This window comes from Moschus berezovskii, chromosome 14 (assembly GCF_049115385.1).
Source record: "Moschus berezovskii isolate FMDL1 chromosome 14, NW_MosBer_1.0, whole genome shotgun sequence".
Lineage (NCBI taxonomy): Eukaryota > Metazoa > Chordata > Mammalia > Artiodactyla > Moschidae > Moschus > Moschus berezovskii.
The window spans coordinates 48,028,621-48,053,866 of NC_142473.1; the positions used below are offsets into that span (position 1 = coordinate 48,028,621).

The 25,246-nt window shown below is 45.4% G+C and overlaps 1 protein-coding gene across 6 annotated transcripts in view; it reads left to right on the forward strand.

Annotated features, from left to right (window-relative positions):
• The window catches only part of SCUBE2 (signal peptide, CUB domain and EGF like domain containing 2), a 68,780-nt gene extending 48,604 nt beyond the window's left edge, over positions 1-20,176 (forward strand). For 5 of the 6 annotated variants that reach the window (XM_055423405.2, XM_055423406.2, XM_055423408.2 and 2 more), the window contains 7 exons: positions 6,552-6,722; positions 9,063-9,230; positions 9,961-10,122; positions 12,953-13,150; positions 14,549-14,701; positions 18,875-18,954; positions 19,864-20,176. In XM_055423405.2, coding sequence (XP_055279380.1) covers positions 6,552-6,722; positions 9,063-9,230; positions 9,961-10,122; positions 12,953-13,150; positions 14,549-14,701; positions 18,875-18,954; positions 19,864-20,016 — 1,085 coding nt within the window. In that variant the 3' untranslated portion in view covers positions 20,017-20,176. The remainder of the gene's footprint in view (positions 1-6,551; positions 6,723-9,062; positions 9,231-9,960; positions 10,123-12,952; positions 13,151-14,548; positions 14,702-18,874; positions 18,955-19,863) is intronic. The other variant, XM_055423407.2, reaches the window with a different exon arrangement.
• Positions 20,177-25,246: the final 5,070 nt, after the last annotated feature.

A 25,246-nucleotide genomic window follows, 5' to 3' on the forward strand; every position in this document is an offset into this window, starting at 1 on the left:
AACTCTTCTTATGGGTTCACACACCACTCACCTCTCCTTCTCTTCCTGCTTCACCGGCTGCTCCCATTTCATTTCCCGTGCTGGGGGTCCCCTAAGTTTTTTTATCTCTAGACATCAGGGATCCCAGGGCTCAGTCCTCCATGCCCATCCCTTATTATTATTTAATTTTTTTACTCTCTTCAATGACCTCATTCAGCGCTGCGATAGCTTTAAATACCACCATATGCTGGTGACTCCCAAACTGCCCTCTACAACTCTAACTGCTGAACTTACCTGTCCTAGAGGTGCCGAATGTTTTATCACACACGCACACACACACGCAGAGTGAAATACTTTTGAATTTATGAATGTTTACTTAGTTTTAAATTATATACTTATACTATTGCCTAATATATTGTATACATCATTTTTTTAAAAAAGAAGAGATACAGATTAAATAAAATTTTAAATAGCTGGCTAGCCTCTGAAGGCACCATGCTGACAACTCCGGCAACCCACTCCAGTGTTCTTGCCTGGAGAATCCCAGGGACGGGGGAGCCTGATGGGCTGCCGTCTATGGGGTCACACAGAGTCGGACACGACTGAAGTGACTTAGCAGCAGCAGCAGTGGCTGTAAATCATTTTTTTCAAATAGTCTTTTTGTTCATTGCTAGTGTTTTGGCTCACTTCTTGTCAGATATGATTAAATCGTCACTGTTTCTATCTTGGGATATGGTTTGACAAGAGCTGGTACCAGGAGAACAAGCTGTGTCAGTTCTGCACTTCCCTGGGGTTCACCTGTGCTTGCATTACTGGTCCTGCATCATGGGTCCAGGATTTCTACAAGAATTGCTGGAAGCTGCTTTCTACTTAGTGATGGTTTGTTTGTTTGAGACCAGATAATATAATCAGGAAACCTGTTCAGCGAGGCATGATTGAAATTCTTCTCGAGACACAGAAAAGAAGTGAGTCAGTTAGTACCTCCCCACTCGCAGGTCTCTTTCTTGGGGACTTTGTGTCTTCACATGTGTGTCTGACTTGTGGAGAAGTGGACTGACTGAGGGGCCAATCTCTCTTCTTTTTTAAACAGAAGAACTTAAAAAAAAAACTTTTTTTTCAGTTTTATTGAGATATAGTAGACATACTATAAGTTTAAAGTATACAGCATAATGATTTGACTTACATGCATCATGAGATGATTACCACAGTAAGTTTAGTGAACATCCTTCATATCAAATAGTTACAGCACTGAAGAAATATGAAAAAAAAATTTTCTCCTTGTGATGAGAACTCTTAGGGTTTACTCTCTTAACAACTATCGTGTATAACATACAGCAGTGTCAATTATATTTATCATGTACATTATATTCCTAGTACTTATTTATCTTGTAACTGGAAGTTTGTACTTATTGACCACCTTTATCCAATTTCCCCTTCTCCTACCCTGATATCTTTTTCTGTGAGTTTGTTTGTTTTTGAACTATAACTGACCGATTGCGCTATGTTAGTTCCTGGTACATGACATAGTGATTCGATATTTCTATATATTTCAAAATGATTACTATGGTAAGTCTTGTTTAGATACTAAACCAATGAACCTTCCTTTATGTCTTATCTTTTAGATAAAATTTAATATGCATAGATGTGAAAATGCTTTGTAAACTGCTGAGGTGTAGTATTCTAGCTTGGAGACGACCAGCATAACGAATGCCTTCTCAATACCAACACTTGCATGGCCCCAAAGTTTCTTAAACTCAACACGTCTAAACAAAACCTTTTCTTCTCCTCCCTCACTCTACTCCAAAACCCCCTTCACCCTCATCTCTGTAACTGGCTTCCCTGTTTGCTCAGTTGCTCTAGTTGAAAGCCTCAATTTTCCTGACCTCTCTTGTTCTGTCATGCTCCTTGTTGATTCCATTAGCAAAATCCTGTCAGATCTGCCTTTTTACCTGAGTCTTAACTAGCTTTCTCTTCCTCTGTTTTCACTACTCTGTTCCAAACCACCACCGTCTACTGCCCAGTCTATTGTAATGGGCTCTGAATTGCTCACATTACCCTTGCTTGCCTTCCATCTGTTCTCCGCACAGCAGCCAGAAGATCCTTTAGAAACATAAGGCAGATCATGTCCCTGCCCCATTCAAAACCTTCAGCACACTTTGAGTAAGGGCTCATTTCCTTACCAAGACCTTCAAGAATCTATGTAATCTGCCCCTTGCTTGCTTTTAGAGTTCCTCTCCTATCACCCAGCCCCTTTCACTGTGTTCCTGCTGCACTGGCTTTTTTGCTATCAGGCAAGACCATTGCAAGACTGTTTCCCTCATTTCACTCTGATCTCTGCTCACAGAGGCCTTTCTGGGCTATTCTAAAATAGCATTCATGCAGACTACTACTCTTTGCCTTACTCTCTTCCCTGTTTGAATTTTCTTCATTGCACTTACCTCTTGTTAGCATTCTACTATATATTTATTTGTTTGCTCATTTGTTGCCCATTCTCCACTAGAGCAAGAGCCCCTTTAGGGCAGGGCCGTGTCTGTCTTCTCTGCTGTGTCTCCAGCTCTTAAAACAGTACTGGTGCTAAGTACTTAATTGAATAAATGAGTAGATGAGTCTTCACAGGAACAACAGGTGACATCTTGAGGACAGTCACCAACACTAAGGAAAAAGGGGGCCGGGGTAAATCTTTGGGGAAATATTTACATTGAGGGTGAAAGAGACATTTTAAATGCAGTGAAATCAGTCCCGTTAGCCAGGCATGAAGAAAACGTAGCATACCCTGGGACGTCAACAAGGAAGGCATCAAGTTGGGCTCCTCTCTCCGCCTCAACTATGAGAAAGTTTTCAAATAGGAGACCTGAGAACACACCAAAACCTGGACAGATGCGACAAGTCAACCTCTCAGCCCAAGTGGGTGCTATCTCCTGTCACCCTGAAACACTCATTTAAAAGGTGTTCAAATTGGGATCCCTAGGCCACAGCACTGCCTCGGGTGCTGTTGCCTCTGAGCGGGGACAAAGCAGCAGCTCCAAGAGACCCTGGGAATTCGTGTGGGCTGCCTGAGGCTCTCCAGAAGGTAAGGCGTGATCCTTAAGAAAACAGTCAAATGCTGGGGAGTGACCTCTTTTATTAGGTTCACCATCTTAACTGCAGAGAGACCATAGTGTTTGTCCATAGCCTGAAATACTCAAAGGCCATGGTGTTGAAAAGAGGGCCAGCCTTAAGGTCTCTTTGTCACCATTAATCCTGGTCCCCACTGGTCTCTCCTTTTTGCATCAGAAAAGCTTTCTTTTTTTCTTTTTTTTTTGAAGAGGAGGAGAAAACAGCTGTGTGGGATTTGAGAACGGGATTTTAATGGTCACTGAAGACACACAAAAGCTTTGCTGTGATCGTGAAGTGTTCTGGGGCGCAAGTGACTCCTTTTGTCTGGGGCAGCAAAACAAGCTGGCTGCTCAAGGAGAAAAGAGATGCAACTGGAACTGGGATGGAGGTCTCTTGAGGCCAGATCTTCAGCACATTTGCAAAGAGCTGTTTTCAGGCATCTCTTCATGACATTTCAGAATTGCTTTTCAGTGTTTGGCTCATTTTTACCTTGAGAAAGAAACAAATTAATCTGGAAGGTTGTTGGCATGGATTATTTCTGTAGGTCTGTACGTATTTCTCTCTGGAAGGAAAATAGAAACTGTGAGTGACGAGTTTGTTAATGTGGAGCAGGCCTTTCACACTGAGAAAAAACCAGTGCTTTCTTTTCGGGCGGGGAGGCGGGTGGTGGGGTGGGGTGGGGTGTGGGGTGGTGGTGGAGGCCTGAGGGGCATTTCTCAGTTCTTTGCTCACTTGAGAAATTGTAACAGATGTGGGTTATTGTGAGGCTTCCCAAAATGTAACCTTGGAAAAAAAGGTTTTGGAGGGGGTGTGGTCAGTAGTTTTAAGGAGGAGAGGACATCCAGAACAGCAGAAGTCCATTCAGTTACTCTTTGCAGTAGGAACCAGGTCATTTTTGTCCACTCACAGAGAAGGTCTTTTTCTGACAGAGGAACTGTGATGGAACAGACCAAGCTGATCTGATTCCAAGTTATGATTCGTGGGGCTGTTGGAATCATTGTTGTCCATATGGGCACTGTCCCTTTAGGTGAATGGGTGTTAGGAAAACAGCCCTTCCCACAATGGACGTGGCTTGGGCTAGAGGAGCCCCAGACAGCCTTGGTTTTATTTACTTCTTCCAGTCTTCATGACAGTTGGCTTGAGAGAGTCGTGAAGGGGTTAGCTCTCATATGCTGTCTGCTGTAGGCACTGGAATAGTCAGGTGGGACCCAGGATAAAAAGCCATGACTTCCTAGTACGTAATTCAGCCCTGCTTTTCACGGGAGATGAGCTGGAACACAGTAATTATGGAAACTATTATCCAGTAGGGCTACATTCAGAGACTAAGTCTGGAATTACAGGCTCGGTCTGCCACAGTTTAGTGCATCATATCCACTATAATGTCATTTGCCAAGAAAGGAAGTGTTTCAGTTCAACATTAAATAAAACATATATGAATATTAATAAAAGAAAATCTAAACAATATAAAAAAGTATTAAGATTTAGATTTTAGTGTAGACTTTCTTGATTGATATCTTTTCATTGTAAAAGTTATATTTAAAGTGGCATATTTCAGCTTACTATGATTTTTTTTTAAGTCTCATTTTGTTTTCTTTAGATTATGGAGTAAATAATGAAAGGATTTTTATTACTGGTAATAGAGAAAAAGTACATATGCAAATTGCACTTGTAGGGTAGGATGAAAACCAATATTACCCCTTACACACATTCAAGGGCTATAATAACTAATTTTATCATGTGATATTTTCTTTTGTAGTTCTGGGCAGCTTAGATATAAAAGAAAATGTGTTTATTCTAGTCAAACTCCCCATATTCCCCATAGAGAATCCTTGCAAAGTCTGGAATTGTGGTTCAGTTGGCGCTTTTGTTCAATGATCTTTTCCTCTTTAAACTCAAAGCTCTTGATCTCATTGTAGGTGTATTTCACAGATTAGTTGTGGGACCTTGGCAAAATTATCTAATGTCTCTAAGTCTCTGTGAAATGAACCTAATCATAGCACCTTGCTCCTTTGGGTTGTTTCCAGGACTAAGTGAGATAATGTGTGTAAAGCTTATTGCACCGTTGCCATGCCCTTCTCCAGAGGATCTTCCTGACCCAGGGATCAAACCTATGCATCCTACATATTGTGCATTGGCAGCTGGGTTCTTTACTACTAGCGCTACATGAGAGGCCCCAGTAGATCACAAGTAGTCAACAAATGTTAGCCATCAGAAGGCCTGTTTGGTGGTTCTGATGATGTTGTTTAAGTATTATACTAGGGACCCCACTTCAGTGTATTTACTTTATATTCATATCCTAAATGGAGAAGGCAATGGGAACCCACTCCAGTACTCTTGCCTGGAAAATCCCATGGATGGAGGAGCCTGGTAGACTGCAGTCCATGGGGTTGTTAAGAGTCAGACAGGACTGAGCGACTTCACTTTCACTTTTCACTTCAAGTCAGTTCTTTGCATCAGGTGGCCGAAGTATTGGAGTTTCAGCTTCAGCATCAGTCCTTCCAATGAATATTCAGTACTGATTTCCTTTAGGATGGACTGGTTGGATCTCAAGAGTCTTCTCCAACACCACAGTTCAAAAGCAGTAATTCTTCGGCAGTTAGCTTTCTTTATGGTCCAACTCTCACATCCATATATAACTACTGGAAAAACTGTAGCTTTGACTAGATGGAACTTTGTTGGTAAAGTAATGTCTCTGCTTTTTAATATGCTGTCTAGGTTGGTCATTAGCTTTTCTTCCAAGAAGCAGGTATCTTTTAATTTCATGGTTGCAGTCACCATCTGTGGTGATTCTGGAGCCCAAGAAAATAAAGTCCCCACAGCCAACAGAGAGTGAACATTTCAAAACACAGCTTCTGGTCATATTCCTTGCCTTTCAATGGCTCTTTCAGGATAAAATCCAAAGGCCTGACACTCAAGGACTTTTTCAATCTTTCTTCCCCAAAGTTTCTTCCTCCCCTTTCCTCCCATATGTCAGATATGAATCTTTACAACCTGCCCATTTGCCTATCTGGGGAGCTCCTACTCATCCTTCAAGCCCTCTTGAAGATGTGGCCTCTTCTAGGAAGGCTTCCAATTGCCACCAGCCTGAATTAATAGCACCTTCCTGTCTATTATTCCAATACCAATCCTATGCTCAGTGAATGATTTTCACCTTTATGATCCTGACAATCCCATGAAGTAGGGGATGTCATCAAGTGCTTGTGTTCAAAACTTTTGAGGACCACTGTGATCCCTGCCCTCAAGGAGCTCAAGGTCTAGGGGAAGAGAACCTGTAAATGCCCCTAACAGAGGGTGACAGGGATCATGGCAGATGGGTGTGCACAAGGAACCCAAAGATGGCACATGTTCTGTCTTCAGGGGGATTGTATAGGAAAGTATGGGGTCAATGCCAGCAGTTGACCTTCATCCCCCGCACTCATATCATCCTTCTTGGGCTCTGTCCTCTCACTGACCAGATCATTTCCCCCTTTGGCTAGTCAGTTGCAGGGCTGGTACATATTATGACGGAGCACAGGAACGCTGTATTTTATGTCCAAATGGAACCTTCCAAAATGAGGAAGGGCAAATTACATGCGAACCATGTCCAAGACCAGGAAGTCCTGGGACCCTGAAGACCCCAGAAGCTTGGAATGTGTCTGAATGTGGAGGTAAGAATTCTGTCTGTCCCTTCTTACTCCTCCAGTCTCTGAAATCATTGTTGAGACAGAAGGCATAAATAACATCTTAATGCAGAAAATGTGTACTGCACCACGGAATTCCTACTGGTAGAAACTTTATTGGGCTCATCTTATTTGCTGAGTAAATAAATGAAGACCTGATATAATACACTGGCAGAGGAAATGTGTATTTGTTGCAATTGCATGTTTCATCGTTGTAAATAAATACCCTCTGAGACCTGAGTGATCAACCAGTGTGGAGGGATTATCTGAAAATGTCAAAAAATGGAGAAATTAGCTTTGATTATTTCAAGATTTCATCTCAAAGTCATAGCTTATTGACTTTTTTCTTTAAATTGGAGGATAATTACTTTCCAGTGTTGTGTTGGTTTCTTCCGTATAACAACGTGAATCAGCTATAAGTATATATATATCCCCTCCCACCCCCCACCCCATCCTACCCCTTTAAGTCATCACAGGGCACCAAGCTGAGCCCCCTGAGTTATATAGCAACTTCCCACTAGCTATTTTACATATGGTAATGTTTATGCTTCAATGCTACACTCTCAATTTCTCCCACTTTCTCCTTGCCCCGCTGATTTTTTTAAAAGTGTCCATCTGGCTATTTTGTTAAAACTCCATGAAGAGTTTTTAATCATCTTCTATAAAATATTAATTCTGGAGCCACACTTACTTGGGTTCTCTGGGCTTTTTTCCTATTTTACTGTAAATGTCTTTATTAGACAGTAGAAGGGCCAGCCGTCCTGATACTCTATGGGCACAAATGGATGGTGTGATTTGATCTGGCAATTTTTAGGTGATGTCCAGGGCTGAGTGCACCAGGGCCCTGGCAGCCCTGCCTCTCTTTCTAATGACCTCTAGAACCAACTTTAGTTCCCACCTTAATGACTCCAAACTCAACTACAGGACCTTTTTTGATTTAAAAATCAGATTCTCAGATTGACTGTGTGACTCCTAGCATAAACTTTGGCCTGTTATGAAATCCTAGGACCAATGGTAAGATTGATAAGGAGGTACTTTGGGGGCATCTGTTCACACTTGTATGTGATCTCAGTAATATATATATGTATAGTAAATAAGAACACTAGTAATAACAATTTATTGAATACTTACCTGTGTCAGGCATCATGCAGGCATTCATGGATAGTTCAGTGAATTGCTCACGTGGTTGCTGTATCACTACAAAAACTTCATGAGGTTAAAGTGACTCATTCGAGGTCACACAGCCAAAGAGTAGAGGATTTAGAATCAGAACCCAGGTCTGACAGACTCCAGACTCCTCCCTCGGGTGTATTTGTTAAATACTGTTATATCTATAACTTATGGTTAGAAAGAAAACTGTGAAAATTAATAGAGGAGAGGGGATTAAGGATATAGGAGACAACAGATTTCTTTTTATAGCATCTTGCTAATGACAAGCCAATTCCTAAGTAAATATGTGCTTTTAGAAATCCTTTTGTTTATGGCTGTGATTCTTGTCATAAACTGAAATAAATAAATAAGGTGTTTAAGGCTTCCCAGGTGGCGCAGTGGTGAAGAATCCACCTGCCAGTGCAGGAGACGCAGGAGACCTGGGTTCAGTGCCTTGTTTGGGAAGTCCCCTGGAGAAGGAAATGGCAACCCACTCCAGTATTCTTACCTAGAGAATCTCCATGGACAGAGGAGCCTGGCAGGCTACAGTCCATGGGGCTGCAAAGAGTTGGACATGACTGAGTGACTGAGCACGCGCATGCGCACACATGCACGCACACACACGCATGCGCGCGCGCACACACACACGCACATGTGTTTAAATAAATGCCTCTGGGTCCCTCTCTTACTGTGGATGGGATTGGCTGTATTTAGTAGACTAAATGAGGGAGGCCAGGACACTCCTCAGTGTAAGGAGATGTGACTTAGTAAATAAAATTGGTAAAAACCGGTAGACCCTTCCATAACCAAGAGTCCTTTTATCCCAGGATGTAATCAGCTGGGTGACTGCAGGCAGAGAACCCTCTCTCTGGGGGCTCCAGCGCTGCAGTGGCTGCCTGGGCCCATGTAGTCCTCAGCCTGCAGCTTACTCAGGCCTGCTCCGTACTTCAGAAGGGTCAACACTGGTCTCCATCTTTGCCCTGTGGGTAAACATCAGGCACCCACATGCCACTTCATCGGGGTCAGCCGGAGGGCAGGACAAGGCTTCTGCTTGCTGAGGTGGAAGCCAAGGTCAGCACAGGCAGACAGGCCTGACCACATCTCTCTGATCTCACTTGCAGAGAGGTGGGGCAGGCTCTCCCCCGGGGCCTTGCTCACCTAGGGTCATTCCACCCCCAGGTCTGTGCCAACCTGGTGAACACTCTGTGGATGGCTTCACACCCTGCCAGCCCTGTGCCTGGGGCACATTCCAGCCTGAAGCCGGCCGCACTTCCTGCTTTCCCTGTGGAGGGGGCCTCCCCACCAAACACCCTGGAGCCACTTCCTTTCAGGACTGTGAAACCAGAGGTGAGGATTTGGCAGCTTGCCTTTTCCCCAAGTGGAATTTTCCTTTTGAAGACCAAGGAGTCTAGTACAGCTCTGATCAAGCCCAGCCCGAGGTGCCCTGTGTGGAACTCAGTGGCAGGGAGCTTAGGTCCCCAGGGCGATTCATTCCTGCAGGATGGGCAGGGAGCACAGGAACTGCCCAGACAAGGGCCTCGTCACCCTCGCACCTTGGCCCCTTTGAATGGGGCTGACTGCAGGGAGACCGGGGAGAAGCACGCAGGTTTAGTCCCCAGCCTCCCTCTGCTCCTTCCTTCCAGGCTTCCTCTAGCGCCTCTCCCTTACTTAGAGCTCCCTTCTCCAGAACAGACCCTGCCCCTTCTCTGAGCCTTACCCCACTCCTGCCAGAGTTCAGCCTGGAGCCTGGGGTCAGCTCTGTGCCCCTCCGTGCTCACAAGCTGCTGTGCGTGAAGACAGAGCCGTGAGCATTCATGTCTGATGGCACAGACCCTAAACTCAGAAGATACACCCATACCTCACTCCCTTTGTAATTTTCTCAGTGTCATGAGTCACAGGTCCCACCCAAGCTGGCTATTTAGGGAATTAGGTGTTGATTAGCCCCAGATTAGTAGGAAAGCAGTACTTCACTTGGGCATGAACATTTCTTTCATGAACTGTGAAATTTCTTGTGTTGCATTTGATAAAAATAGCCTTTTGTTGTTGTTGTTCTCTCCTCCCTCCCGCACTCCTGCAGTTCAGTGTTCACCTGGACATTTCTACAACACCACTACTCACCGATGTGTTCGTTGCCCAGCCGGAACATACCAGCCAGAATTTGGAAAAAATCACTGTGTTTCCTGCCCAGGAAATACCACGACTGACTTTGATGGCTCCACGAACATAACCCAGTGTAAAAGTAGGTTTCTCTCTAAGGCTTTTTACAGTGGTGCTTAAGACGCGAGTGCCTGGGCCTACATGGGGGTGGGGGATGGCAGGAGTCCTCGGTTCATTTGGGACCATGGAGCCGCTCTTAGCTCTGCTCAGGGCTCTGCCAATCAGCGCTGGACCCTCAGGTGCTCACCTGTATCCCTCCAGTCTACTTCTCCAGACAGCCAAGCTATTCTGGCTGTAATTTCCTGCTAAGAAGCAAAATGTCAGGTCAGCCCTGTTCAGCAAGCACTGTTTGAGGATCTGTAATGTGTCAGGCCAGAGAAGGCAATGGCAAGCCACTCCAGTACTCTTGCCTAGAAAATCCCATGGATGGAGGAGCCTGGTAGGCTGCAGTCTGTGGGGTCGCTAAGGGTTGGAAACGACTGAGCAACTTCACTTTCACTTTTCACTTTCACACATTGGAGAAGGAGATGGCAGCCCACTCCAGTGTTCTTGCCTGGAGAATCCCAGGGACGGGGGACCCTGGTGGGCTTCTGTCTATGGGGTCACACACAGTCGGACACGACTGAAGTGACGCAGCAACAGCAGCAGCAATGTGTCAGGCACTGCAGGCAGAGTAAGTCCTTGGTTCTGTAGCAGCACCAGCTGTGGGATTGCGGAGGAAGGAGCCACTCCCCCGTCTGGTGCTGTGCTGTGCTTAGTCGCTCAGACGTGTCCGACTCTTTGCAACCCCATAGACTGTAGCCCACCAGGCTCCTCTGTCCATGGGGATTCTCAAGGTAAGAACACTGGAGTGGATTGCCATACTCTCCTGCAGGGGATCTTCCCAATCCAGGGGCTGAATTCAGGTCTCCCACATTGCAGTCGGATTCTTTTCTGACTGAGCCACCAGGGGAGCCCCGCTATGTCTGAAGAGATGAGGAAAGGCTTCAGGAGGGTAGGAGAAGGTTTTGATGTTTCAAGGTTGGTGGAGAGCAGGAGAAGGAGCCTCAGGCCCAGGAGAGCAGCTGGGAGGAAGCACAGACTCAGGAGAGTAAAAGGCTTTATGGGAGGAAACCCCTGGACCTGATCATGGAATGTGCTGCAGGGAGTCTGAGCAGACCAGGAAGGGAGGTCTTATTGACCAGAAAAGGAAGAAAAAGCACAACATAAAAGTTGAGAGTTATGTTTTATTCGGTGCACAGAACTGAGCCTGGAATGCAGCCTCTCTGATAAGCTGTAAGGAACTGCTCCAAAAGGGCAAGGGAGGAGCCAGGATACACAGCAGTAAAGAGAGACCAGGTAGTTGGTGCATCAAAAGACTACTGTTAATCAGAGAAAACCAGACATCTCAAGTTAAGGAATTTAACTCTTTTCTGTGTGTGGGAAGATGCAAGTGTCTGGGCTCACTGATATCATCCCTTTGCTATGCACCTCAGCTATCTGGGCCAGTGCCCTCTGCTTTCTCACCCTGAGTCTCCTCAGGGTGCATCCCTTGGGGTGCCTACAGTATCTCGTGGCTTGATGGCCGCAACAGCCTTGGTTTACTGCTATGGCAGGCAGCAGTTTTTCACTGTAGTCTTGACTGCCAGGCTAGAGAGTTTGGTTTGTATTCTGTGGGAATGGAGAGGTAAGTCATTCAATGACTTGCGTGGTTTGTTTGATTGTTGTTTCTAACCACAATGTGAAATTCTCTAGTAAAGGCCAAAAGACAATCTAAGCTGATTCAATGTCATTAAGACTGCAATGGAGGGGAGCAGAAGGCCTCCCCAAATAGGGGATTGGAGGGATGAATCATTAGAATTTATGACTGGAAGAGTATCTAGTTTTCTATCCCAACGAAGTCCTTTTAATAACGTCCTCATAAGTAGCTGTCTAGCCTTTTTTTGAACATTGGCCTTAACAGGAAGCTTACTGCTGCTCATAATATCCTAGTCTGTTGGTAGATTAGACTTGGTCAGTTCACAGTGTGAGAAGATAAGATTTTTTTCTCCCTACCAAACTGTTTCCTTGTCCTCCCATCCCTGGTCCTCAGTTGTTTCTTAGTTCCTCAGGTTGCCAGTCAGGCTCAGAGGCATCCAGGGCTCTCCCCTCCCCACTTTCTCTTCCAGGAACAGAAGCCTATTTATTTTTTTCTGCTGGGAATAATAAATCCAAGTTACAACTAGAGAGGCCAAGGGTAGTCCCTTCAACATCTTCTTGAACACATTCACCTGATAGTTTCAAACAATAAGCTCCTTAAGGCCAAGAATATTTGTTGGATGAGTGGAGAGATGGTGAAGATGTGGCTGAGGTGGAGTGTGTGTGTGTGTGTGTGCGCCCACAAGTGTGTATTCTCCTTGTCTTTGGTGCCAGAGGCGAATGTGTACCACGCCCCATACTGACTGATAGCTGAATGGAATTCTCTTCCCTCCTTGAAAAATAAAACATGGTCTTGACCAGAGAGAAAAGTGAGAGTATGGCTGTCAAGTCTTCATCAGAGATGTCTAGGAAAGGGTAGAATACCCTCTGCTGAACAGTCAGCTCTGTTCTCCATATTTTGACCGACCTGCTAGTTCTATACCACCCATTCTCCCAGTGCTTGAAATTTGTAAACAAAACAGTAAAAAATAAAGTTATTCTTTCGTTTCACAAACACCTGCCCCTGACCTACAAGTTGATGAGAAAATGATGCCCTGGGAACTCAGAGGGGTGGGCTGTGTGGGGTTGGGTGGGTGGGGGCTGGTACAGACTTATCCCCACAACAGTGTCACTTCCAGGCTCTGTTCCTCCATTTCAACAGAGATGCAGTGGTTCTCCCTAGCCAAGTGGGTGCTGGCCGTGACATGATGATGGCCCTGTTGTACTTTCATGATTCATGGCATTTCCTCTTCCAGACAGAAGATGTGGAGGGGAGCTGGGTGATTTCACTGGATACATTGAATCCCCAAACTACCCAGGCAATTACCCAGCCAACACAGAATGTACCTGGACCATCAACCCACCCCCTAAGCGCCGCATCTTGATTGTGGTCCCTGAGATCTTCCTGCCCATAGAGGACGACTGTGGAGACTACCTGGTGATGCGGAAAACCGGTACGTCTCACCCCTCTGCTCCACTCACTTTTTGATGCCAGCAGGGAAACCTGATGGCACACTATCTGGCTTTATTATTTAAAAAAATTTTTATTGATGTAGAGTTGATTTACAAGATCATGTGAGTCTCAGGTGTACAAAACAGTAATTCAGATTCTTTTCGCTTATAGGTTATTACATAATATTAAGTATAGTTCCCTGTGCTATACAATATGTTCCTGTTGGTTATGCCTGACTTTAAATGTGAGATGCAGGCCTAGAATGCCACCCTGTATTAGAACAGAGATGAGACATGAGTTTATAGAGTTTGCCAAGAAAACAAAATTTAGGCAAAACCACAGATTGAGACCTCCTGTTGAACCCTAGAAGAAGCAGTCCAGCAGGTCGTCTCCCTTTTGTGCTCACTGGGAAGCCTCTTCGGCAAGGACACAGTGTCAGTGGACCTCAGGGAGGACTGACTTCAGGACTCCAGACACAGGCTTCACCCTGGGAAACAACTCATGGCTTGGGCACTGACCCAGACCAAGGGCCTGGTCCAGCCAGGAAGGACCCACCTCCCATCCTGACACATGACCCAGTGTCCATAAGAGGATACTGCTATCAACACAGCTTAGAGGCAGCATAGTGAGGGGGCTCTGCAGCCAGACTTCCTGGGTCAGAATCCCAACTCCACTTCTTATTAGTTCTATGATCTTGGAATACATTCTGGAACTTTCTGCCTCAGTGTGCTCGTCTGTTAAAATGAGGATAGTAGTAGTTGCTACCTCATAAGGTTGTCATGAGAAATTAATCAGTTTATATTTGCAAAGCACTGAGAATAATAATGGCACACCAGGCCACCACATAGTGTTTGCCATTCTTATTAGTGGTTACAATGCCTGAAGTCAGGTGTGAGTCTGAGTCCTGATTTTTCCACATATTGGCTGTGATGTGGTATATGATCCATATACTTAATCTCTCTATAAGTGAGGAAACCACTGCACCAACTTCCTCTTGTTTGGGGGAGGGCAGGGTTAAGTGAGATAACGTCCATAAAGTGCAGAGCACACTGCCTGGTCCTAGGAAGTATGCAGCCAATGGTGGTGATTATCACTAGCTTATAGCAGGTTGGCTCTAGAATGTGAGGGCCCTAACTCAGCTCCTGCATGACTGCTGCAGCCTGAGCTGCTGCTGTTTGCCAGCCAGGGACCTTACAGTGAGCTATCCCTAGGGCCCACCATCACCAGCTGCATCTACTAGGTAGCCAGGACTAGATTTCCGGTTTCCTTCTGAGGACTCCCCTGGTCCTGAAGAACCCTTGCACACAACTTGTTCTGTGGCGTGAGTATCTGAAAAGATGAGTATCCATTGTCTGCAGGCTCAGTGGTGACTTGCACCCCATCCAACTTCCCTTGGCAGCTTCATCCAATTCTGTGACAACGTATGAAACCTGCCAGACCTATGAACGCCCCATCGCCTTCACCTCCAGATCCAAGAGGCTGTGGATTCAGTTTAAGTCCAATGAGGGGAACAGCGCCAAAGGGTTCCAGGTCCCATACGTGACATACGATGGTGAGCACTGGGAAGCTCAGGCTGCAACATGTGTAAGGAGCAGCTCTCGTTTGAACAGAACCCACTCTGGGCCAGCTGGTGGAGTGCTGACAAGCACACATGCCCAGAAAGGCAGGCAGGTTATGGAGAAAGGACATCGCTGACTCACAAGTGCCAGTTTCTAAGCAGGCACTTGGGGACACTAATCACAGGCATGAAAAGATGTTTGAGAAAGTAAATAAAAGTGAACATAGCTTGATGGGGTGGAATGTGGGCGTTGGAGTTAGGCAGATTGGGTATCGTCTCTTTTGTGACTTTGTGATGTTACCAATTCTAGGCTTCATTTTCTTAATATGTAAATGAAGATAGATAATCATTAGACTTAATGTGAGTGTTCAGTGGGATAATCCATAAAGAACTTGGTTTGGTGCCTGGCACATAGTAAATGCTCAGCAAATATTAACTTATTATGATTGTGGCTTTTCTTATATGGAATCCTAAGGATGGGGAAAAAGATCTGAGTTCTGGTCTTGTCTCTGCCACTAACTAGCTGTTTAACTTTGGGCAGGTTAGATGACCTCTGGTTTTACTTTCTTCTCGTTGAATAAAGGGGTGGCCGATGTGAGCCCTGGGGCCCTATCTAGTTCTGAGACTTGGATGACAAACACTTACTAGGAACACAAAATGAACTAGATCGTGCCCTGGAGGGACTCATAGCCTAGTGGGGGAAGATCATCTATTCTTCACGAACTTGTTCATTCATCCATGCAGCAAATATTTAACAGCATCTACTATGCCAGGTTGGAGAAGGCAATGGCAAGCCACTCCAGTATTATTGCCTAGAAAATCCCATGGATGGAGGAGCCTGGTAGGCTGCAGTCCATGAGGTCGCTAAGGGTCGGACATGACTGAGCGACTTCACTTTCACTTTTCACTTTCACACATGGGAGAAGGAAATGGCAACCCACTCCAGTGTCCTTGCCTGGAGAATCCCAGGGATGGGGGAGCCTAGTGGGCTTCCATCTATGGGGTCACACAGAGTCGGACACGACTGAAGTGACTTAGCAGCAGTAGCAACTATGCCAGGTATTGAGTGAAGAGCTGGAGACAGTGTGGTTAGTGACAGTCATAAAATGTATATGGTATCATAGATGCTACAACAGGGCATGTACAAGGCTCTGGGTGAGGACAGAGAAGGGGCTGCAGTTCCCTTTGCATGAGTTTTTGGAGAGAGTAAAACAAAGTCCCAAGAGGTTTGAGTCAAAAGAATTTATAAGTTTTCTTATAAGTGGCAGGAAGGACATTCGGGAAAAGGAAATGACATAGGTGAAATAATGGAGTACTTGGCATGTTGGGGACTGATGATTTGGCCAATTGGTAGGGTGCATGGGGCTCAGCAGTGAGACTCAGGCTGTGACGAGACTCAGGTGCCAAGCTCAGAAGGGTAGACCTAATCTTACAGGGAGCCATTGAAGGTTTTCAGGCAGACAAGTATGAAAAGTTGGTGTTTTGGAAAGAGTATTCTATGGAGTTCCTAAGAACACCTCACATAGTTTATTTCTAACGTGTGATAAGATCTAGAATCATCATCTTGGTGCCTGAAACATGTCAGACGCCAAGACAAGGGAGCTCAGCATCAGACTCCTCCCATGTGGCTCTGCTGGGAGACAGAATACTTCCTCTCCCCACTGGCAGCCAGCCCACAACCTCCCCCATCTGGGATGAGGAAGGCACCCAAAAACCACGGAGAAGCCAAAACGAATGTCACCAGTGTTCACACACTTTAGTTCAGGCTGTTCTCAACTCTGGGACACATGAAAACATCTTGCTTTTTTAATTAAAAAAATTCAAATAAAGAGTTGTCACTTGAACCAGAGAAAATTACATATAACCCTAGTTAGGCTCTTGAGAATGGATCTGGCACGTCACAGCAGAAAATAGTTGAAAAATGCTGCTTTGTCCTTGTCGAAGCCTCTTAGGTTCTCACCAGAGCCTATTTAGTATTTTTTCTCAACATATATTTCAGACAAATCTGATATCTGGTTCTAAACCCAGAAGAACAGCAATTGCATTGAGAAGGGGCAGCCGGGGCTGCTACAGACTAGCCCACCAGCCCGGAGAAGCAGGAGGGCCACAGCTGGGCTATCGTGTGCCAAACTTAGGAGGACCAGTGCCAAGTGCCCTTGACCTGGCACATTCCTCCCAGCGCCCAGGCAGTAGATGCGACTGCAACTCTTTCCTGATTTATAGATGAGGCCACTCTGGCTTAGAGATTTAAGTAAGCACCCAAGGACACAGGAGGACAAAGTTGCAGGGCCTTTGCGGCTCCTGAATTCTTACCTACAACACTGGAGTGCTTTTCCCATGACAACTGGAGCAAGTGAGGAAACAGCCATTCTTAAAAGCAGAGGAGAGATTTAAAAAGAAAAAAAAAAGATGGTGCTTTTGAGGACATCCCTAATGGTCCAGTGGTTAAGGCTCCATGCTCCCAACCCAGGGCTTCCAGGTTCAATCCCAGATCAGAGAACTGGATCCCACATGCTGCAGCTCAGACCCAGTGGAGCCAAATAAATAAATAAGAGTTTAAAAAAAGATGGTGATCTAGAAGCATTTGTGGTGGCAGACAGCTCTCCAGCAGAGTGACAGGCATTCCTAATGGTAAACTCCTCATCAGAAGGGGCTCATTCTCTGAGGTAGAAACTCTGCAGCAGAGGAATTCAAGATTTAAAAAAAAAGTGTACCCTTCCTCATATTTTATAGATTTTGTATTCACTAAAGTTAAAGGATAAGAAGAAAGAGACGAAATGAACAGAGGACCAGAGACATTGTACAAACATGTGTTCAATTAGTAATTATGAGTATTATCCTATGAATTTCCATTTCCTATCACTTGACTAGGGGAAATTTTTTTGAGAACTCCTCCCACACAGTTCCAGTGATGTGCTTATGATTTGTTTGGTTTTGTTGCACATGATATGCATACAAAGAGGCACTTTTTTTCTGCCTGGAATTTTAAAGAGATTGTGTCTTGCATATGCTTGATTTGAATTATGACTGTAGGAAATAGGCTAGACTTCGAAACGCTACTGCATCAAGGAGGATGATGACTGAGAATTGAGCTTTGGGATTTAGCGACGTGAAGGTCACTGGGGACCCCGACAAGCAGTTTTGGGGGAGTTGTGGGGGCCACTGTTGGCTGGAATGGGTTTGAGAGAGAAAGAAAAGAGTAGAATTGGAGACAGTGAGTGCTGACAATTCTTTCAAGGAGTTTTGCTATGAAGGGGAGCAAAGACGTGGGATGGAAGCTGGAGGGAGAAAATAAGGTCAAGAGAAGGTTTTAAAAAAAACAAAAACTAGAGACACAACAGCACGTTTGTTACGCTGATGCGAAAGACTAGCAGAGAGGGAAAAGTCATAATGTAGGAAAGGAAGGGCAGAATGATGGGAATAACACCCGTGATTTGGTGAGAGAAGAGGGAGCTGGTGAGCAAAGTGGAGGGAGGAGCCTTGGCTGGATGCTCTGAGGGTTCATCCGAGGGAAAAGGAACAGGAGAGGGTGTACAGGTGCTGGTGGGTGGCAGGAGGCGGGGGAAAGTCTGTGGGAGTCTCTGATTGGCTTCTTAGTATCAGAGGGGTCATTGTTCTCGTGGCAGCTGTGTTACCCACCAGGGTTCTTGGCCTTCCCCAATCATTCCTAGAGGCCAGATAAAAATGCAGGCAAGGCTTTACTGGGGCCCTGCTGCAGTGGCCAGGGGAGGGAGAACAAACAGTTGCTTGTTCCTTATATGGGTTGAGGGTCGGGGTGTGTCCAGGGGCCGGGCTGGAGGGGTGGCTTAGGTGTTTTGCCCACCCCTTTAGTGGTGTATGCAGGGGGCATGGGCAGTACCCTGCTTTTGCTCCAGGCTCTTCAAAAGTGGCAGTTGGGTTTTTGGTCTCCTTGTGTCGTTGGGGTCCAGAGTTTGCCCCAGCTGAACATGCATGCCGTTATTTTTAGTCCCATGCAGTTTCTTTGTATTTTGCTCCAGGAGTGGTGTGTCTAGGTGCAAGCATTGCATACTGCTGCCCAGGGTCCCAGGCCCCAGCCTGTCTCAGCTGCAGGAGGGGCATTTCTCAGAGCATTATTTGAACAATTAAAGAGCGAGCTTGGAAATAGCTAAACCATAGCAATGAAAAATATGTCCTTTTTTCAAACAGAGGACTACCAGGAGCTCATTGAAGACATAGTTCGAGACGGCAGGCTCTATGCATCTGAGAACCATCAGGAAATACTTAAGGTGAGTATGTACCTAGGTGGACATGGCAGTTACCCATGCCATGCACCACAGAGGAAAGTTTCCTCTCCTACCACGTTGCTGCCTTTCAGACACTGAGCCTGCTCTCGGCTGAGGGCAGTTTTACATCTTTACCACACTTAGTTTCTTTAAAAAACAACAACAGCAACAACAACAGGGAGTTGTTTTTAGTGTTGTCAAGTGTTTGTTGTGTTGTTTAGTCGCTAAGTTCTGTCTGAATCTTTTGCGACCCCATGGGCTGTAGCCCCACCAGTCTCCTCTGTCCATGGCATTTTCCAGGCAAGAATACTGGAGTGGGTTGCCACTTTTTCCAGGGGAGCTTGCCAACCCAGGGATGGAACCCACGTCGCTTGCATTGGCAGGTGGATTCTTTACCACTGAGCCACCAGGGAAGCTGTTTTTAGTGTTGTCAAGTAAAGTTGTATTTTTTAATCTAGAAATGTGAGGAAGAGCAGTGGGAAACCTGTTTATCATAAATCCAAGCCAGCAGCAAATCATGTTTTCATATCTATTCTCCAAATAGTTGAAGAGTCTTGGCTCCTTGTTCATCCTTCAAGCCTGAAGTTCACCAACTTTCAGATACTTATAAATAAACACTTGCCACATCACTAACCCTATAAATATTCCCCAAATTCCAAAGTTATCATGTGGTTTAGAAAAACAATTTTTTACATATTAAGTTTTCTGTTATAAAACTAATATGTGCTTTTTAAAGATCCTTGGGGAAAAAAAAAACTGGAAAGAAGGACAAAAATCAGAGGAAACAATTTTCACAAAGTGTTTTTCAGCCGATCAGCTTACTGTCTCACAGTGGGAAATTATAGTTCCATTGGCAAAATGTCATCATGTTTAAATATTTTGGCCCAGTAACAAAAATTCTGTTCTTTTTAGGATAAGAAACTGATCAAGGCTCTGTTTGATGTCCTGGCCCACCCCCAGAACTATTTCAAGTACACAGCCCAGGAGTCCCGGGAAATGTTTCCACGATCCTTCATCCGATTACTCCGTTCCAAAGTGTCCAGGTTTTTGAGGCCTTACAAATAAGTCTGCCCACATGCCACTTGACACAGTGTTCGGCCTGTGGGCCGGCAGGACACAGCCATCTGCTTCTGCAGCCAGCATAGATGGATAACGCTGCTTCTAGTAGCAGTGACTGGTTAGAGTTAAATTTTTATAGATAATACAGATATTTTGGTAAATTGAACTTGGTTTTTCTTTCCCAGCATTATAGATGTGGACAGAGAATGGGTGTGAGTCTTACCCACTTCTCATTGGTGTGGGCAGCCGTCTTGGATACATCAAGGGCTGGCTGAGCTGGATTTCAGTCAGCTAACGTGAGACTCACCTGTCCTCGGTCCTCACTCCTCTAGGGGGCTGCCTTGCCTGAAACTTCAGCTTCTTCCATCATAGCCCTCCCTAAGGGAGCCCTTTGTACTCAGGTATTGGCTCTGACCTGGCAGAGCAGGAAAGCAGGGAGGAAGGGAAAGGGAGCCCTCTAGACACTGTCCACCTCCCCCTGACCCGAGACCTGGAAGGACCCGGTTTTCTCCACGGCCTTCTCTGGTCTGTGTGACTTAAATTTGACCCCACAAGCTTGGATTCCAAGCAGTGATCACCAAAAAATACTTAAAGCAGAAAGAATTAGAAATAAAAAGGTAGAAACTCGGCACTTTCACAGACATCATAATGTGGACCTGCCGATGACCTTCCATGTGGCCAGTTTCCATCTCGTAGCAAATGCACTATGCTTGTCTGCGCCTGCAGCTGTGCCTTCAGGGCACTGCTCTTCTGGACACCGAGGTAGGGCCTGGACAGTTCAGATGCGATGTGATCTCCTGATGGATGTGACTCCATCCATCATGAAAAGGAGATTCACACACCCTGAGTCAGTACCACCAAGGGTCCTCCTCCTGCCTGGGCTTCCCACCACAGGGCGGTGAAGGTCCAGGTGGGAGGTGGTATGGCCCAACCTGTCACATTTGCCTTCCTTCCCCCGCTCCAAGCTCAGAGACCGACTGAGGGCATGAGCTGCCCGGCTCAGGGTGGCCTCGCTCCCTTAATGGTCACACCACCGCCAGAAGCAGCTACACTAATCCCAGCCTCTGAGTACCGCAGAATCATCTCACTTTCAGTCAACGCAGTGCTCACAATCATTTTCTCCCACAGGAATCTGATTTTTCAATACTATTGAATTTTTTAAAACCTAAATCCACAGCCAAAAATCTTATTACAGTAAGTAAAAAAATTCTATCAAACAAGGTGCCATTTCCCTAATGAACGGTTTGCCTACAGGCAACCATAGTGTTTTATTTCAGTAACAAACTAACTCCACACACAATCAATTCTCTACATCAAAGTACCAAAAAAATGATCAACAAATATTTCTGAAGAAAATGAAGATTATTTCATTGTTGAATTCACTTTTTACCTCAGTGATTTTTTAACCTACAAGCAATATTGATTTTTTAAAGCCCTTAATCAAAGTTTTTTTTAATTTGTTTGACTGGTCCTAAATACCCTTTTCTAAGTCTCTCATGAAAAGCTTGAACATCTTCATTTTTAAAGGTACCATTAATACAAGTCCTTGGAATTTATAAAACTGAACTTGGCCTACATTTCTGAGTCTGACTATAAGATGAAAATTCAGATGTAACATAACATGAGTTAGTGACCTGACCGATGGGGTGAGCTGAACTGCACCATTCTGTCCAAGCATGTTAGTAACTATATGCTCAGGACTGTCTGGTTCTGTACTGCTGATTTCATAAAAAGGCAGCTTATGGCAGTGCCTAGGTGTTGGAAGGAGGCTGCATAAACCTGATCTCTGTGAAACATCCTCCAGGAGCCGGGCCATGCACAAGCCACTGAGGCCCGTATGAAATTTCCTGTCTATACCCATCAACCACTCTTAGAGACTCTGTGGTCCCATTGGAAGGCTGGTGGGCAGGGGCTACTGATACTATCTGCTAAATCAATCAATCGTTAACTAATATCACCTCTTTGCCTTAGGGTTTCACAGTGACAAGTCAGACAAGGTCTTGTCATTTTAGAGCTTACCATTTAGAGGGAGGAGACAGACAATAAATCAACATGAACAGTATCAGCTAGTAGTAAGTGCTATGTTGAAAATTCAAATAGGTTAATATAACGGATGATAGTGTGGCTGTTTTAGGTTTGGGAATCGTGAGGGTCCTTCTGGGGAAATGATTTTTCAACTGAAAAAAAAAAAAATGGCAAGAAGGAATCAGCCTTGGGCCAATCGGGGGAGGAACATTCCAGAGAGAGGAAAGTCAGGTGCAAAGGCTATCCAGGCAGGAAAACGCGTGTGTGTGGATCATAGACTCGTGAGAAGTCAAGTGGTATGAGATGAGGCCCGGAAACCAGACAGGGCCAGAGCACACTGGGCTTTGGAATCCAGAATGAGGGGTGTGGGCTTAATTCTAAACATGTTGTGAAACTTTTGGAAAGGGTTTAAACAGAGAAGCGGGGTGATCTGATTTATGTTTTCAAAAGAGAGCTCTGGTTACTATATGAAGAATAGGTTTTAGAAAGCAGGCACGGAGGCAGAGAGCAGTTAGCAAATTATTGCCACCAACCAAGCAGCCATCCAGCGAGAGGCGAGGCTGTCTGGGCTCAGGCAGTCGTAGTAGAGAGGACAGAAGGATTGTGGACACATTTTGGGAGAGAGTCCCCAGAACTTCCTGATGATTGGATGGAAGGGAAAGGGAAAGATAGCAACTGAAGGTGACTTCTAGTTGCCCAGATCACTGGTAGATGAAGACTGCAGAAGGAGCAGGTTTGGGACATGTAACAATTCAAAAACCTGCCTACAAATTCTCTGATGCTTCTTCCATGGAAAGTTTGGGGTCTTTTACCCCTCCCCTTGAATCTGGGATACTCTATGGCAGAAGTAACATTTTAACAGTTCCTGGATCCAGGACGTAAGATACTGGCGATCTCCACTTCCTCTCCTTGGGAAACTCACTGGGCCCTCAGTCATTTGCCTTGAGGAAGCCATAGCAGCTGGTGAAGAGAGCCCCCCCCCATCCATAGCCTAGCTGACTCTCAGGTGACAGCTAGCAAAACTTGCCAGCTAGGGGAATGAGCCACCTTAGAAATGAATTCTCCAGCTGATGCTTTGCTGAGCAGTTCCCACTGAACCCAAATGACAGACTTGTGGGCAAAATCAATGATTATTATTAAGTCATAGTGATTTATTATGCAATACGATGCTGGAAAAGAAGATAAGGTTAAGAATTCAATTTTGACCATTCTAGTATGAGATGTCTATCAGGTAACCAAATAAAGAGTTCAAATAAGCACCTGGTTCTACAAAGTCCCAGGAGAGCTCGGGGCTGAAATATGAATTTTAATGTCACAGGATAAAGGATAAGACAGATTGAGGTCACCTGGGAAAAGTAAGTAGATAAGACCAGGCAACTCTGAATTCTGGGGGTCCCTGTGTGGACAGAACTTACAGGAGCCATTGATTAAGTCAACAGGAAGAGGTCAGAGCTGAGCTTTGCCTTCTCAGAACTGAGTGGGAGAAGAGTCTGAACACGTCCTTCCCTCCAGCTGTGGATATTGTTCTCAAGCCATTTATTGAAGTGTTGCTTTTGTGGCTGTAGCCACGTTCCCCTTGAGTTTCCAGTGCTAATAAAAGAGTGCTTGCCGCTTCACACAAACAGATGATTATCTTCACTTTGGAAAATTGCTTCCTCTGAGTCACCCTTGGAGCTGTTAAGTGTGTTGTCTGTAGGCACTCACTGGATTTAGGTTTGCAGGTGATTTTATAGTTGTCATGTGGAAACTTGGGAAAGGCAGCAGCTGTACAGCACGAAGATTTGTGGATCTTTGCAGAAAGATGAGCCAGGGCTGCTGCCTGTTGCCCTCCACTGCAGACTCCTGCAGCCTGCTGGGAAGCAGAGGGCTCCCACACCCAGCCCAGCCTCCATCTCCTCCTCAGCTCAGGAGACAAGCCTCTGACTGGGGCTGTCAGTATCTCTGCTTCCTTTCACACAGCAGGATGGATGCTGGGAGCCTTACCCGTCTGCATCACTCTTGGTCAGTGTTTGGGAGGCATGTGGATTGGGTGAGGCTCGAGTAAAGCAGTTCCTTACCAAGTCAAGAGAACCTGGTCACCTGGGGCCTTCTTGTAGGCAAGGCATCAGCTGACTCTGAACCCAGGTCCTGGGCATGGCCAGTAGGGGCCCATCCAGAGGAAATTTGACGCCATGGTATGGCTTTCTCTCTGTGCCATCTTCTACTCCAGGGGCTTGTGAACGCAGCTCAGGGGTGTCCTGGGTATTTGTGGTACCCTGCTTCCTTCTCCCTTCAGGCAGTCCTGATTGGCCTACAGGAGACCAACCTCAGGGCCCTGATAGCCCAACAAAGCTGCCTCTATGACTGACAGCTACAAAGACATAACCACCTAGCAGGGATCACTTTCCAGAGAACACAGTAGGATTGAAATAGATTTAAAAAGTGAAACCACTCTAATTCACAGGCAGGATGCTCTAGTGGAATAAAACCCATCTGCCATAAACAATGATTATAACTCAGCATCACTTGATTTTCAGAGTATCTCATTAGGGGAATGTGCCTACAGACCTTAGTTTCTAATAATTCTTTGTTATGTGTTTGCTCATTCATTTGTTTATATATGTTTACTGAGAGCTTAGAAAATATTAGGTATTGAGAAGCTGGTGATACTGTAGTGGGCAAGATGCTCTTGTGAAGTTTAGATTATAGTTGGGGGAGACAGAAAATATGCATATAGTAAAGTCAAGGGTGATAACTGTTGTAGAGAAAATTTAAAAGAGTGAACATACAGAGAATGAGGAGGTGGTGGGAGGGAGTTGCTACTTTAGATAGGATGAGCTCATCATTGGAATTGTGAATCCAGTTCCCTCCCAGGGCGCTGGCTCCTTAAACCAAGCCTGGCAGCACTGGCCCTGGCAAGTTCCTCTACCTGCCCAGCAGGAGCTTGACAGCTGGTCTCAGGCCAGGCTGACCACAGCTCCAAGTAGTGAACGAGGCGTTTTGCAATTTCTAGAACAGGCGCCACCTAGTGATTATAAATGGGATCCACCTGCATTTCAGTCATCCCACTGCCTTGAAGCTTAAATGACATGGGGGCTTAAATGCTCAAAATTCAAGACAAAATGTTACCAATGGGATGCTGGGGGCATGTTGAATGTATCTGTTTAGATCGTTTCCTTCTCTCTGCCTGTCCCAATGACTAATGACCAGGTAAGAAGTTATTGATCTTGGC